The 16,289-nt window shown below is 46.6% G+C and overlaps 2 protein-coding genes across 3 annotated transcripts in view; both read left to right on the top strand.

Annotated features, from left to right (window-relative positions):
- The first annotated feature begins 204 nt into the window (after positions 1-204).
- On the top strand, positions 205-4,592 carry si:ch211-79k12.2 (C2H2-type zinc finger protein). Its single transcript, XM_021624514.3, has 3 exons — positions 205-457; positions 742-925; positions 1,061-4,592. Exons 1-3 carry the CDS (start codon positions 431-433, stop codon positions 2,536-2,538), a joined length of 1,689 nt encoding a protein of 562 aa, XP_021480189.2. The 5' UTR covers positions 205-430; the 3' UTR covers positions 2,539-4,592.
- The window catches only part of LOC110534479 (cell surface glycoprotein MUC18), a 29,530-nt gene continuing 14,656 nt past the window's right edge, over positions 1,416-16,289 (top strand). For both annotated transcript variants that reach the window (XM_036942515.2, XM_090192801.1), the window contains exon 1: positions 1,416-5,818. In XM_036942515.2, the coding sequence (XP_036798410.2) occupies positions 5,761-5,818 (58 nt within the window). In that variant the 5' untranslated portion in view covers positions 1,416-5,760. The remainder of the gene's footprint in view (positions 5,819-16,289) is intronic.

Below are 16,289 nucleotides of genomic sequence, written 5' to 3'. Positions count from 1 at the left end.
GATATAGATATTAATATAACATAACTTAACATTTAACCAACGCGTTGTAATTCCAGTGTTGAATTTTGAAATGTTAATAAATGATGAACTCGGCTAGGTAGGTCTGTAATTATATAGGCCTACCTCCTCGAGACAGTTGGATAGTGCTAATGCGCACAGTACAGAGCTCGGTTGAAGAAAAGACTACAAATATTGTCACATGGTAAGAAAGCCCGGAAATAATTTGTCAAATCCGGCGAAGATAACACAAGTAGGGAAATGTGGCGGGCGTAAAGAACACACAACAGCTTGCAATATATATCCCTTTCAGTGTCGATCGGAAGACCGTTGGGTTACGAAGCGCAAATTCCTTTCTCTTTCTTCGAGCAATGTAGGCTGATGAAACGAACAGACGGCAAAAAACTTTGTATAACTGTACACATTATTCTACATGGACAAAGACAAGTTCGCTGTGAGCGTAAGTATATAGGCCTGTCAATAAAATGCATATTTTGAAGAAGTGAGAATATGATTGTGTAGCCTATTTGTATCCATAATAAGAAAGGAATCAAAAATCAGTCTTGGATTAAAAAATTATTATTGTAAAAAAAGATTTATAATACAGTTTAAATATTTGTTAAACTGATAACTATTGATAATGTATATGTATATGTAAGTCACAAATTAAACATGTTGTAGTATAAGCAATCTCATTGCTATTTACAATTGACACCTATCCTTCCTCTTAATTTCCCCACCCAGCATGACCCATGCTCCTGGTTGGAGATGCACCAGTTCATTGGAGACCTGATGGTGTCTGGGGGGGCTCTGGGGCTAAAAGACGCCCCACCAGCAGGCCCAGGCTCAGCCCCCGGCTCAGCCCAGCCCAGACAGGTCCAGGTCCAGGCAGAGAGCATTAGAGAGGCCAGAGAAATCAGTGGACAAGGTGAGTAGAGAACATTGTGGAGTAATAGGAAAGGACAGGGAATACTAAGGAAACTTGTTTTCGTAGGTAATGGCTTGTCTGGCTTTATAATAAATCTATTTTCTTGCTTTTGTCTTTTCCCCCACTTGTACACAGCTCAGCACCATACCTGCACTTGCCCTGGCTGCCCATACTCTTCCTCATTTTCCTCCTTCCAGACCATAAAGCCCAGAGGCACTGTGTCCTCACAGCCCGAGCCCAGCAGCACCTACAGCCCAGAGCTCAGTCAGCCCCATAGTCAGGACAAGGAGACCAGCACCCATTGCCCCAGCCCAGCCCCTACCACTTCCACTAACCAGGGTACTTCTTCACCAAGCCCCCTGCCTCAAATTCCCACCTTCCCTTGTTTCTGCTGCCGCCGGGGCTTCCAGACCTGCACCCAGCTACTGCACCACCAACAGGGGGCAGCAGACTTTCCCTTCTCCCAGACGCACACCCACTACCACCACCACTGCCCACTTACCACCTGCCTGCCCCACCACCACTCCCACCATGGCCTGTCCCCTGGCACCTTCCCCTGCCTGTCCTGCCAGCATTCCTTCCCCTCCTGCTCCCAGCTCCTCCACCACCAGCAGGGCCACAAACCCCCCCAGAACCATGTTGGAGGGGTGACCACAGTGTCCCCCACCCTACACCCATGCATGCACTGTCCAGCCTCCTTCCCCCGACCCTCTCAGCTGCTACAGCACCAGCGCACCCAGCACGCTCACAAGGCTGGTGGCTTCCTGTGCACTGAGTGCGGGCGCGCCTTCAACTCCCACTCCAACCTCCGCATCCACCTCAACGTACACACCGGCGCCCGACCCTACTCATGCCCTGACTGCGGCAAGAGTTTCAGCCAGTCGGGAGCATTGAAGATCCACCGTCGCATCCACACTGGGGAGAGACCCTATGCCTGCACCTACTGTGGGAGGGGCTTCCCCCACCTGGCCGGGGTCCGGGCCCACCAAAGGACCCACACAGGTGAGAAGCCCTACCGCTGCACCCAGTGTGGGAAGTGCTTCACCCAGTCGGGGGCACTGAAGATCCACACAAGGATCCACACCGGGGAACGGCCGTTTGTGTGCAGCCTCTGTGGGAAGGGCTTCTCCAACCGCTCCGGCATCCGCTTCCACCAGCGCACTGTCCATGGGATGGTGTCGGATATGGGAGGGGGTGGAGGAGCCGGTGGGTCCCATAGGGGGAGACTGAGTCTAGGCAGCTCAGCTGCTGTGGGACGCCCCAGTGCCAATCCAAACAGGATACGCAACAGCCCCCATACTGACGTGTGCTCTAGCATTACTCCTGCCCCGACCAAAATCCTTTCCCCTGGGTCTCTCCTTGCTCCTCCAGGGTCAGGTCTGACTATAACCTCAGACAAAGAGCCCCAGTTCCAGTCTAGCGGTGTGAAGATCCCCTCCGGAAGAGCAGAACCAGACAGTAGCAGGGAAGGGAGGGCTCAGCTGTACACCTGTGAGGACTGTGGGCTGTGTTTTGGGGACGCTCCCTCCAGAAACAGACACCAAACTCTGGAGCACTACTCCACAGAAGGGGTAGAGGAGGATGACCTGGGGGACACTGAGGGGGAGGGGTGAGAGAGAGGGAGGGGTGAGGGGGAGAGATGGAAGCTTGATGCAGTAGATTGTTGGATCAAAGGCTAAGGGAGAGGTGGGAAAACTGGAATGGGAACATGGAGAGGTGAGAAGAGGCTGAAAGTTTGAGACTCATCGAGGAGGACCATGTGTAAAGGCATGTTGGTGAAGGGAGGGTGAGAAGACAAAGTGAAAAATTAAGTGTCTATCAATGGGATCTATGACATATTTCAGATTGAATTCCACTTTAAAAGATGCACTCCAGGCCTAAGGAAGTCTTTTGCGATAGTTTTCACATTTTGTGAGTCCAATTTTCTCTTTGTCAAAAAGATTGGATTGGATGCGCGCTGTGTTAAGAAGCAGGGTTGTGTATCGGAGGACGCATGACTTTCAACCTTCGTCTCTCCCGAGCCCGTACGGGAGTTGTAGCAATGAGACAAGATAGTAGCTACTAAACAATTGGATACCACAAAATTGGGGAGAAAAAGGGCAAAAAAAAAAGAAGAAAAAGTCAAGTACCATGATTAGGCTACTAAAGATGATATTTGAGAGCTTTGGATTCTTTATTTATTTTACTGGTTTAGCAAAATCCACAGATATCATCTCAAATATATGACACTGTAAGACATTGTCCCATAGGGCAGCGCACAATTGGACCAGCGTCGTCCGGGTTAGGGGAGGGTTTGGGCGGGGTAGGCCGTAAATAAGAATTTGTTCTTAATTGACTTGCCTAGTTAAATAAAGGTTAAATAGTACATAAAAAGTAAGTGCAGAAGTGAGGATATGTTGTATTTAGCATCATGATGTAATATATATTTTGTAATAATAGAAACTGATATTGTATGGCCCTTATATACTTGCGTATATCAGTTTATCTATTTAGCTCATTGTGCCTTGATCTCAGATTAGATCATTCTAGTACATAAAAAAATACATATATTTGCATAAACCACACTGTACTAAACTTCATGACAACTGATATGTTAGTGGTTTAGTGATTTTATTGAGGATCAATATCTCCAATGTTGGAAGATATTTCTTATACAAAGTATATTTTTATCAGGATCATTTCTCAGAGACATATGGTTTGTTGACCTGTTTTCTATTGCTTCAGATCTCCACCTAGTGGACATTTAGAAGCATAGCAGCAGAAACACAGACACTGAAACTAGTCAGTCTAGGCTACAAGTGTCACTCATTCCACGGAGGTCCGAGTGTCTTCGGGTTTTAGCTGCTCCCTTGTCCTTGATTTATGAATTGCGGTCACTAATTAGTAAGGAACTCCCCACACGTGGTTGTCTTGGGCTTAATGGAAAGGAAAAGACAAAAACCTGTAGACACTAGGCCCTCTATGGAATGAGTTTGACACCCTTCTCTAGATCAGTGGTTCCCAACCAGTGGTACTAGAACCCCTGGGAGTACTTGGCCTATCCATAGGGGGTACTTGAGAAAATAATGGTAAAATGCACATGAGGGTGTATTTCAGAAGTGGAGGCTGCTGAGGGGAGGATGGCTCATGATAATGGCCGGAATGGAGTAAATGGAATGGAATGGAATCAAACGCATGAAAACCATTTGTTTGATGTATTTGATACCATTCCACCGATTCCGCTCCAGCCATTATCATGAGCGTATCCTACCAAATGAAGGTGCCACCAACCCCCTGTGCTTCAGGAGTAGTCCAGACCGAGCACAATTCAGGTGAGGGTCCAGTTACTGAAAAAGGTTGAACTATTGATCTAGATATCTGTGTTGCCTCCCACTATTTTCAAATGTTACTGTTGCCTGTGGTCTTTATTTTCCAGACACTGAAACTATTGAAACTTCTGTATGGCCAACTTCCCTTCTTTGGTATTCTGTAGCCTCTAGGGCAGTTCAAAAGACTGATTGAGGACCTTTTTACCGAAGATTGTGTTGGTTTTCTATGATTGTGTGTTGATGTGAATATTTGTCTATATTGATGTATATAGTGTGTATGTATACAGACAGGGCTCATCTGTAAAAGAGATGTCTCCCTGTCAAAATACATATTATATATCCATCTGTTTTTCCACGTAGACCAGTTTTCAGTAAATGATTGCCCTCAGTCATTCAGGGTTGTTTAAAAATATCATCTATAGGGCCTTTTGTAATGATAATTTAATTCCAGCCTCTTTGACCCAAGATGTGCTTCTGAGTGTCTCCGATGTTTACTAACTGGTATAAACTGATACTAAAACCACGGTCAGCTGGGATTCCCAACAACAGACAAGACTTGTACAATTATCTGGGAGATCTTATATCAGACATATAGCATGACAAGCCACTAGTGATGACACTACAGAAATAGCAGAATTGGTTTACCTAGAAACAGAAAAATGAAAAACGTATGAGACGGGCGTTCTTGGGAGTATGACAAATCAAAATGTGTCCATGAAAAGGCTCTGTTTCAAGTTTGTTAACGGTTCCTCGAAACTCAACAGCATTTCACAGTACCTTTTGGAAAGAGATTATTTTGTTATAGGTTTTGCAAGTGTTTATTTGGTCGCGCTGAAACGATCTCAAGTGCTGCGTAAAATCAGGCGACGCAGAACAGTCATTCATGGGTAAAGAGCGTCCTTCCACTTGTCATGATATGTAATTAAGTGTAAACGGAACCATTTTCGGACCCACCTGAAGTCGGGACAGGTTTGGTTAATGATAGGTAATTGACCTATAGATGGCAGTACGTCTCCAATCATGATCCTGGTGAGCTGCCGTCCTGAGCGAAAAACTACAGGAGGGTAGCTCTCCAGGAACCGGGTTGGAGAACCATGCATGACACGGTCAGTGCTATCTGGGATCTTTGGGGACATCCCTACCCCATTAAAGTAGAATTTTAAAATGCTAGGTAAGTGCTATGGTTGTGGTTAGGGTAGGGACTTTCCAATGATCCGTATAGCACTGACCTGCGTGAAACTACATCAACATCCTGAGCACACGGAGACAAGTGACGCACTAACAAGTGATTGGTTATTGGAGCGTATACTCCCATTGTTATCAATATATACACGTCTTGTTTTTACTTAATATCTACAACTTTCCAAACTTTGAAAGAAAGACAACCCTGGAAGCCACGCCTCCTCCAGTATCAATAAGTATAGTGCCAGACGTTCCTTTCGACAGTCAGACGGATTTGCATTATTTGGATACAGACAGTGAAGCAGAGTGGGAATACTCATCAATAACCAGAATCCAATAACAAACATGAGAGGTTTTATACTCTTTGCGATTTTAGTAATTGCACATGCTCACAGCAGTATTGGTAAATATAATTTTATTTACTTTAACTGAGTGAATTTTATTCTACTCTCTCTATGCACTTACATTTTATGTAGGCTTATTCGTTTTAATAGAACTGCAAATGTGAACTCTGTTCAGCATTGTCCTTCAAGTTGGTTTATTTGACAACAGTCGTGTAAAGTACTGAAGTAAAAATACTTGAAAGTACTACTAAAGTAGTTTTTTGAGGTTATCTGTACATTACGATTTATATTTTAGAAAAAACATTTCTTCACTACTTTCCTAAATAAAATAATGTACTTTTTACTCCATACATTGTCCCTGACCCCCAAAAGTACATTTTGAATGCTTAGCAGGACAGAAAAATTGTCCAATTCACTTATCAAGAGAACATGCCTGGTCATCCCTACTGCCTCTGATCTGTGACTCACTAAACACAAATGCATCGTTTGTAAATAATGTCTTGAGTGTTGGAGTGTGCCCCTGGCTATCCGTACATTTTCAAAACAAGAAAATGGTGCCGTCTGCTTTGCTTAATATAAGGAATTTGAAGTGATTTATACTTTTACTTTTGATACTTCAGTATATTTAGAACCAAATACTTTTAGACTTTTACTCAAGTAGTATTTTACTGGGTGACTTCCACTTTTACTTGAGTAACTTTCTATTAAGGTATCTATACTTTTACTTAAGTGTAACAATTGGGTACTTTTTCCACCACTGCCATCCGGTTTGTTTAATATAAGGAATTTGAAATGATTCATAGTTTTACATTTACTTTTGATACTTAAGTATATTTTAGCAATTACTTTTACTTTTGATACTTAAGTATATTTTAGCAATTACTTTTACTTTTGATACTTAGGTATATTTAAAACCAAATGCTTTTAGACTTTTACTCAAGTATTATTTTACTTGAGTAATTTTTTTATAAAGGTATCTTTACTTTTTCTCAAGTATGACAATTGGGTACTTTTTCCACCACTATTTGACAAGATATTGTAGATCAGCTGTGTTGGCATCAAATAAGGGCTTATACTCAGATTTAACTTGAACTCATTATCTCATTACCTGCACATGGTGTGTTATCATGGTTGGTATATTATTATATTATTATTATTATATTATTTTGTTCTCGGTTTTGCAAGTGTTTATTTGGTCGCGCTGAAACGATCTCAAGTGCTGCGTAAAATCAGGTGACGCAGATGTGTATGTAAACTCGGCAAAACAAAGAGACGTCCTCTCACTGTCAACTGCATTTATTTTCAGCAAACTTAACATGTGTAAATATTTGTGTGAACATAACAAGATTCAAAAACGGAGACATAAACTGAACAAGTTCCACAGACATGTGACTAACAGAATTGGAATAATGTGTCCCTGACCAAGGGGGGGGGGGGGGGGGGGGTCAAAATCCAAAGTAACAGTCAGTATCTGGTGTGGCCACCAGCTGCATTAAGTACTGCAGTGCATCTACTCCTCATGGACTGCACCAGATTTGCCAGTTCTTGCTGTGAGATGTTACCCCACTCTTCCACCAAGGCACCTGCAAATTCCCAGACATTTCTGTGGGGGATGGCCCTAGCCCTCACCCTCCGATCCAACAGGTCCCAGACGTGCTCAATGGGATTGAGATCCGGGCTCTTCGCTGGCCATGGCAGAACACTGACATTCCTGTCTTACAGGAAATCACGCACAGAACGAGCAGTATGGCTGGTGGCATTGTCATGATGGGTCATGTCAGGATGAGCCTGCAGGAAGGGTACCACATGAGGGAGGAGGATGTCTTCCCTGCAATGACAACAAGCTCAGTCTGATGATGCTGTGACACACCGCCCCAGACCATGACGGACCCTCCACCTCCAAATCGATCCCGCTCCAGAGTACAGACCTCGGTGTTAAGGCTCATTCCTTCCACGATAAACGCGAATCCGACCATCACCCCTGGTGAGACAAAACCGCAACTCATCAGTGAAGAGCACTTTTTGCCAGTCCTGTCTGGTCCAGCGACGGTGGGTTTGTGCCCATAGGCGACGTTGTTGCCGGTGATGTATGGTCAGGACCTACCTTACAACAGACCTACAAGCCCTCAGTCCAGCCTCTCAGCCTATTGCGGACAGTCTGAGCACTGATGGAGGGATTGTGCATTCCTGGTGTAACTCGGGCAGTTGTTGTTGCCATCCTGTAACTGTCCCGCTGGTGTGATGTTCAGATGTACCAATCCTGTGCAGGTGTTGTTACACGTGGTCTGTCACTGCAAGGACGATCAGCTGTCTTCTTCCCTGTAGCGCTGTTTTAGGCGTCTCACAGTATAGACATTGCAATGTATTTCCCTGGCCACATCTGCAGTCCTCATGCCTCCTTGCAGCATGCCTAAGGCACGTTCACGCAGATGAGCAGGGACCCTGGGCATCTTTCTTTTGGTGTTATTCAGAGTCAGTAGAAAGGCCTCTTTAGTGTCCCAAGTTTTCATAACTGTGACCTTAATTGCCTACCGTCTGTAAGCTGTTAGTGTCTTAACGACCGTTCCACATGTTCATTAATTGTTTATGGTTAATTGAACAAGCATGGGAAACAGTGTTTAAACCCTTTACATTGAAGATCTGTGAATTCATTTGGATTTTTACAAATTATCTTTGAAAGACACAGGGTCCTGAAAAAGGGACGTTTCTTGTTTTTGCTGAGTTTATATATATTTTTTTTATATTGTCTCTGTTTATGCCTGGGTAATCGATTCAATTATTAATTGAGAGCGGAACTCCCCTGAAAAGCCAATTATTTGAATACAAATTGAAAGTGTGACAAATCACATGAATCTCTGCACCTCAATCCAATTCCATGGGATTTGATTTACCTTGGAGACTCAACGCCTGTGGAGAAAAGCAATTTAAGTCACTGTTTAGTTTTTTGCCACTGTCTAAAAACATGTTTCCAATTGCTTTTCTTCAGCATTGTCCATGGTGTGGATCGATAATGCCACAGTCATCCCCATGAAATGGTGTGCTTTCAACGTGTTGTTCAAGTAATTCAAGTTTGTGGTTTGTATGTGTTTTTGCACTAAAACGCTTTGTCCAGCAGGGGACCTCCTATCTACCTTTTATTACCAGCATCTCCTAGTCAAGTAGACAAACCTGTTGTTCATCTGGCTGTGTTTGGCTAATTGCCAGCCTGGTTTGAACCAGTCAACAAGAAGGAAAAGGAAGCACTTGTATAAAAATAAAACATTGTATTTTTCACTCAAACAATAAGCTGCTGCAACAGCCCAGTCTAATGCCCTATATGTGGCCTAATGTTAGGGGCACCAGCCCAGTCTAATGCCCTATATGTGGCCTAATGTTAGTTTCACCAGCCCAGTCTAATGCCCTATATGTGGCCTAATGTTAGGGGCACCAGCCCAGTCTAATGCCCTATATGTGGCCTAATGTTAGTTTCACCAGCCCAGTCTAATGCCCTATATGTTGCCTAATGTTAGGGGCACCAGCCCAGTCTAATGCCCTATATGTGGCCTAATGTTAGGTGCACCAGCCCAGTCTAATGCCCTATATGTGGCCTAATGTTAGGTGCACCAGCCCAGTCTAATGCCCTATATGTGGCCTAATGTTAGGGGCACCAGCCCAGTCTAATGCCCTATATGTGGCCTAATGTTAGGGGCACCAGCCCAGTCTAATGCCCTATATGTGGCCTAATGTTAGGTGCACCAGCCCAGTCTAATGCCCTATATGTGGCCTAATGTTAGTTTCACCAGCCCAGTCTAATGCCCTATATGTTGCCTAATGTTAGTTTCACCAGCCCAGTCTAATGCCCTATATGTGGCCTAATGTTAGTTTCACCAGCCCAGTCTAATGCCCTATATGTGGCCTAATGTTAGTTTCACCAGCCCAGTCTAATGCCCTATATGTGGCCTAATGTTAGGGGCACCAGCCCAGTCTAATGCCCTATATGTGGCCTAATGTTAGGTGCACCAGCCCAGTCTAATGCCCTATGTGGCCTAATGTTAGGGGCACCAGCCCAGTCTAATGCCCTATATGTGGCCTAATGTTAGTTTCACCAGCCCAGTCTAATGCCCTATATGTGGCCTAATGTTAGGGGCACCAGCCCAGTCTAATGCCCTATGTGGCCTAATGTTAGGGGCACCAGCCCAGTCTAATGCCCTATATGTGGCCTAATGTTAGTTTCACCAGCCCAGTCTAATGCCCTATGTGGCCTAATGTTAGGGGCACCAGCCCAGTCTAATGCCCTATATGTGGCCTAATGTTAGGTGCACCAGCCCAGTCTAATGCCCTATATGTGGCCTAATGTTAGTTTCACCAGCCCAGTCTAATGCCCTATATGTGGCCTAATGTTAGTTTCACCAGCCCAGTCTAATGCCCTATATGTGGCCTAATGTTAGGTGCACCAGCCCAGTCTAATGCCCTATATGTGGCCTAATGTTAGTTTCACCAGCCCAGTCTAATGCCCTATATGTGGCCTAATGTTAGGGGCACCAGCCCAGTCTAATGCCCTATATGTGGCCTAATGTTAGTTTCACCAGCCCAGTCTAATGCCCTATATGTGGCCTAATGTTAGGTGCACCAGCCCAGTCTAATGCCCTATATGTGGCCTAATGTTAATTTCACCAGCCCAGTCTAATGCCCTATATGTGGCCTAATGTTAGTTTCACCAGCCCAGTCTAATGCCCTATATATGGCCTAATGTTAGTTTCACCAGCCCAGTCTAATGCCCTATATGTGGCCTAATGTTAGGGGCACCAGCCCAGTCTAATGCCCTATATGTGGCCTAATGTTAGTTTCACCAGCCCAGTCTAATGCCCTATATGTGGCCTAATGTTAGGTGCACCAGCCCAGTCTAATGCCCTATGTGGCCTAATGTTAGGTGCACCAGCCCAGTCTAATGCCCTATATGTGGCCTAATGTTAGGTGCACCAGCCCAGTCTAATGCCCTATATGTGGCCTAATGTTAGGGGCACCAGCCCAGTCTAATGCCCTATATGTGGCCTAATGTTAGTTTCACCAGCCCAGTCTAATGCCCTATATGTGGCCTAATGTTAGGTGCACCAGCCCAGTCTAATGCCCTATGTGGCCTAATGTTAGTTTCACCAGCCCAGTCTAATGCCCTATATGTGGCCTAATGTTAGGTGCACCAGCCCAGTCTAATGCCCTATATGTGGCCTAATGTTAGTTTCACCAGCCCAGTCTAATGCCCTATGTGGCCTAATGTTAGGGGCACCAGCCCAGTCTAATGCCCTATATGTGGCCTAATGTTAGTTTCACCAGCCCAGTCTAATGCCCTATATGTGGCCTAATGTTAGGTGCACCAGCCCAGTCTAATGCCCTATATGTGGCCTAATGTTAGGGGCACCAGCCCAGTCTAATGCCCTATGTGGCCTAATGTTAGGGGCACCAGCCCAGTCTAATGCCCTATATGTGGCCTAATGTTAGGGGCACCAGCCCAGTCTAATGCCCTATATGTGGCCTAATGTTAGGGGCACCAGCCCAGTCTAATGCCCTATATGTGGCCTAATGTTAGGGGCACCAGCCCAGTCTAATGCCCTATATGTGGCCTAATGTTAGGGGCACCAGCCCAGTCTAATGCCCTATATGGCCTAATGTTAGGGGCACCAGCCCAGTCTAATGCCCTATGTGGCCTAATGTTAGGGGCACCAGCCCAGTCTAATGCCCTATATGTGGCCTAATGTTAGGTGCACCAGCCCAGTCTAATGCCCTATATGTGGCCTAATGTTAGGTGCACCAGCCCAGTCTAATGCCCTATATGGCCTAATGTTAGTTTCACCAGCCCAGTCTAATGCCCTATATGTGGCCTAATGTTAGTTTCACCAGCCCAGTCTAATGCCCTATGTGGCCTAATGTTAGGGGCACCAGCCCAGTCTAATGCCCTATATGTGGCCTAATGTTAGGGGCACCAGCCCAGTCTAATGCCCTATATGTGGCCTAATGTTAGTTTCACCAGCCCAGTCTAATGCCCTATATGGCCTAATGTTAGGGGCACCAGCCCAGTCTAATGCCCTATGTGGCCTAATGTTAGGGGCACCAGCCCAGTCTAATGCCCTATCTGTGGCCTAATGTTAGGTGCACCAGCCCAGTCTAATGCCCTATATGTGGCCTAATGTTAGGTGCACCAGCCCAGTCTAATGCCCTATATGTGGCCTAATGTTAGGGGCACCAGCCCAGTCTAATGCCCTATATGGCCTAATGTTAGGGGCACCAGCCCAGTCTAATGCCCTATGTGGCCTAATGTTAGGGGCACCAGCCCAGTCTAATGCCCTATATGTGGCCTAATGTTAGGTGCACCAGCCCAGTCTAATGCCCTATATGTGGCCTAATGTTAGGTGCACCAGCCCAGTCTAATGCCCTATATGGCCTAATGTTAGTTTCACCAGCCCAGTCTAATGCCCTATATGGCCTAATGTTAGGGGCACCAGCCCAGTCTAATGCCCTATGTGGCCTAATGTTAGGGGCACCAGCCCAGTCTAATGCCCTATATGTGGCCTAATGTTAGGTGCACCAGCCCAGTCTAATGCCCTATATGTGGCCTAATGTTAGGTGCACCAGCCCAGTCTAATGCCCTATATGTGGCCTAATGTTAGTTTCACCAGCCCAGTCTAATGCCCTATGTGGCCTAATGTTAGGGGCACCAGCCCAGTCTAATGCCCTATATGTGGCCTAATGTTAGGGGCACCAGCCCAGTCTAATGCCCTATATGTGGCCTAATGTTAGTTTCACCAGCCCAGTCTAATGCCCTATATGGCCTAATGTTAGGGGCACCAGCCCAGTCTAATGCCCTATGTGGCCTAATGTTAGGGGCACCAGCCCAGTCTAATGCCCTATCTGTGGCCTAATGTTAGGTGCACCAGCCCAGTCTAATGCCCTATATGTGGCCTAATGTTAGGTGCACCAGCCCAGTCTAATGCCCTATATGTGGCCTAATGTTAGGGGCACCAGCCCAGTCTAATGCCCTATGTGGCCTAATGTTAGGGGCACCAGCCCAGTCTAATGCCCTATGTGGCCTAATGTTAGGTGCACCAGCCCAGTCTAATGCCCTATATGTGGCCTAATGTTAGGGGCACCAGCCCAGTCTAATGCCCTATATGTGGCCTAATGTTAGGGGCACCAGCCCAGTCTAATGCCCTATATGTGGCCTAATGTTAGGTGCACCAGCCCAGTCTAATGCCCTATATGTGGCCTAATGTTAGGGGCACCAGCCCAGTCTAATGCCCTATATGTGGCCTAATGTTAGTTTCACCAGCCCAGTCTAATGCCCTATGTGGCCTAATGTTAGGGGCACCAGCCCAGTCTAATGCCCTATATGTGGCCTAATGTTAGTTTCACCAGCCCAGTCTAATGCCCTATGTGGCCTAATGTTAGGGGCACCAGCCCAGTCTAATGCCCTATATGTGGCCTAATGTTAGGTGCACCAGCCCAGTCTAATGCCCTATATGTGGCCTAATGTTAGTTTCACCAGCCCAGTCTAATGCCCTATATGTGGCCTAATGTTAGTTTCACCAGCCCAGTCTAATGCCCTATATGTGGCCTAATGTTAGGTGCACCAGCCCAGTCTAATGCCCTATATGTGGCCTAATGTTAGTTTCACCAGCCCAGTCTAATGCCCTATATGTGGCCTAATGTTAGGGGCACCAGCCCAGTCTAATGCCCTATATGTGGCCTAATGTTAGTTTCACCAGCCCAGTCTAATGCCCTATATGTGGCCTAATGTTAGGTGCACCAGCCCAGTCTAATGCCCTATATGTGGCCTAATGTTAATTTCACCAGCCCAGTCTAATGCCCTATATGTGGCCTAATGTTAGTTTCACCAGCCCAGTCTAATGCCCTATATATGGCCTAATGTTAGTTTCACCAGCCCAGTCTAATGCCCTATATGTGGCCTAATGTTAGGGGCACCAGCCCAGTCTAATGCCCTATATGTGGCCTAATGTTAGTTTCACCAGCCCAGTCTAATGCCCTATATGTGGCCTAATGTTAGGTGCACCAGCCCAGTCTAATGCCCTATGTGGCCTAATGTTAGGTGCACCAGCCCAGTCTAATGCCCTATATGTGGCCTAATGTTAGGTGCACCAGCCCAGTCTAATGCCCTATATGTGGCCTAATGTTAGGGGCACCAGCCCAGTCTAATGCCCTATATGTGGCCTAATGTTAGTTTCACCAGCCCAGTCTAATGCCCTATATGTGGCCTAATGTTAGGTGCACCAGCCCAGTCTAATGCCCTATGTGGCCTAATGTTAGTTTCACCAGCCCAGTCTAATGCCCTATATGTGGCCTAATGTTAGGTGCACCAGCCCAGTCTAATGCCCTATATGTGGCCTAATGTTAGTTTCACCAGCCCAGTCTAATGCCCTATGTGGCCTAATGTTAGGGGCACCAGCCCAGTCTAATGCCCTATATGTGGCCTAATGTTAGTTTCACCAGCCCAGTCTAATGCCCTATATGTGGCCTAATGTTAGGTGCACCAGCCCAGTCTAATGCCCTATATGTGGCCTAATGTTAGGGGCACCAGCCCAGTCTAATGCCCTATGTGGCCTAATGTTAGGGGCACCAGCCCAGTCTAATGCCCTATATGTGGCCTAATGTTAGGGGCACCAGCCCAGTCTAATGCCCTATATGTGGCCTAATGTTAGGGGCACCAGCCCAGTCTAATGCCCTATATGTGGCCTAATGTTAGGGGCACCAGCCCAGTCTAATGCCCTATATGTGGCCTAATGTTAGGGGCACCAGCCCAGTCTAATGCCCTATATGGCCTAATGTTAGGGGCACCAGCCCAGTCTAATGCCCTATGTGGCCTAATGTTAGGGGCACCAGCCCAGTCTAATGCCCTATATGTGGCCTAATGTTAGGTGCACCAGCCCAGTCTAATGCCCTATATGTGGCCTAATGTTAGGTGCACCAGCCCAGTCTAATGCCCTATATGGCCTAATGTTAGTTTCACCAGCCCAGTCTAATGCCCTATATGGCCTAATGTTAGGGGCACCAGCCCAGTCTAATGCCCTATGTGGCCTAATGTTAGGGGCACCAGCCCAGTCTAATGCCCTATATGTGGCCTAATGTTAGGTGCACCAGCCCAGTCTAATGCCCTATATGTGGCCTAATGTTAGGTGCACCAGCCCAGTCTAATGCCCTATATGTGGCCTAATGTTAGTTTCACCAGCCCAGTCTAATGCCCTATGTGGCCTAATGTTAGGGGCACCAGCCCAGTCTAATGCCCTATATGTGGCCTAATGTTAGGGGCACCAGCCCAGTCTAATGCCCTATATGTGGCCTAATGTTAGTTTCACCAGCCCAGTCTAATGCCCTATATGGCCTAATGTTAGGGGCACCAGCCCAGTCTAATGCCCTATGTGGCCTAATGTTAGGGGCACCAGCCCAGTCTAATGCCCTATCTGTGGCCTAATGTTAGGTGCACCAGCCCAGTCTAATGCCCTATATGTGGCCTAATGTTAGGTGCACCAGCCCAGTCTAATGCCCTATATGTGGCCTAATGTTAGGGGCACCAGCCCAGTCTAATGCCCTATGTGGCCTAATGTTAGGGGCACCAGCCCAGTCTAATGCCCTATGTGGCCTAATGTTAGGTGCACCAGCCCAGTCTAATGCCCTATATGTGGCCTAATGTTAGGGGCACCAGCCCAGTCTAATGCCCTATATGTGGCCTAATGTTAGGGGCACCAGCCCAGTCTAATGCCCTATATGTGGCCTAATGTTAGGTGCACCAGCCCAGTCTAATGCCCTATATGTGGCCTAATGTTAGGGGCACCAGCCCAGTCTAATGCCCTATATGTGGCCTAATGTTAGTTTCACCAGCCCAGTCTAATGCCCTATGTGGCCTAATGTTAGGGGCACCAGCCCAGTCTAATGCCCTATATGTGGCCTAATGTTAGTTTCACCAGCCCAGTCTAATGCCCTATGTGGCCTAATGTTAGGGGCACCAGCCCAGTCTAATGCCCTATATGTGGCCTAATGTTAGGTGCACCAGCCCAGTCTAATGCCCTATATGTGGCCTAATGTTAGTTTCACCAGCCCAGTCTAATGCCCTATATGTGGCCTAATGTTAGGGGCACCAGCCCAGTCTAATGCCCTATATGTGGCCTAATGTTAGTTTCACCAGCCCAGTCTAATGCCCTATGTGGCCTAATGTTAGGGGCACCAGCCCAGTCTAATGCCCTATATGTGGCCTAATGTTAGTTTCACCAGCCCAGTCTAATGCCCTATATGTGGCCTAATGTTAGGGGCACCAGCCCAGTCTAATGCCCTATGTGGCCTAATGTTAGGGGCACCAGCCCAGTCTAATGCCCTATATGTGGCCTAATGTTAGTTTCACCAGCCCAGTCTAATGCCCTATGTGGCCTAATGTTAGGGGCACCAGCCCAGTCTAATGCCCTATATGTGGCCTAATGTTAGGTGCACCAGCCCAGTCTAATGCCCTATATGTGGCCTAATGTTAGTTTCACCAGCCCAGTCTAATGCCCT

The sequence above is a fragment of the Oncorhynchus mykiss genome, chromosome 2, assembly GCF_057628025.1.
Source record: "Oncorhynchus mykiss isolate SJ-2025 chromosome 2, ASM5762802v1, whole genome shotgun sequence".
Taxonomy (NCBI): Eukaryota; Metazoa; Chordata; class Actinopteri; order Salmoniformes; family Salmonidae; genus Oncorhynchus; species Oncorhynchus mykiss.
This window is presented reverse-complemented; position numbering and strand designations above follow the sequence as displayed.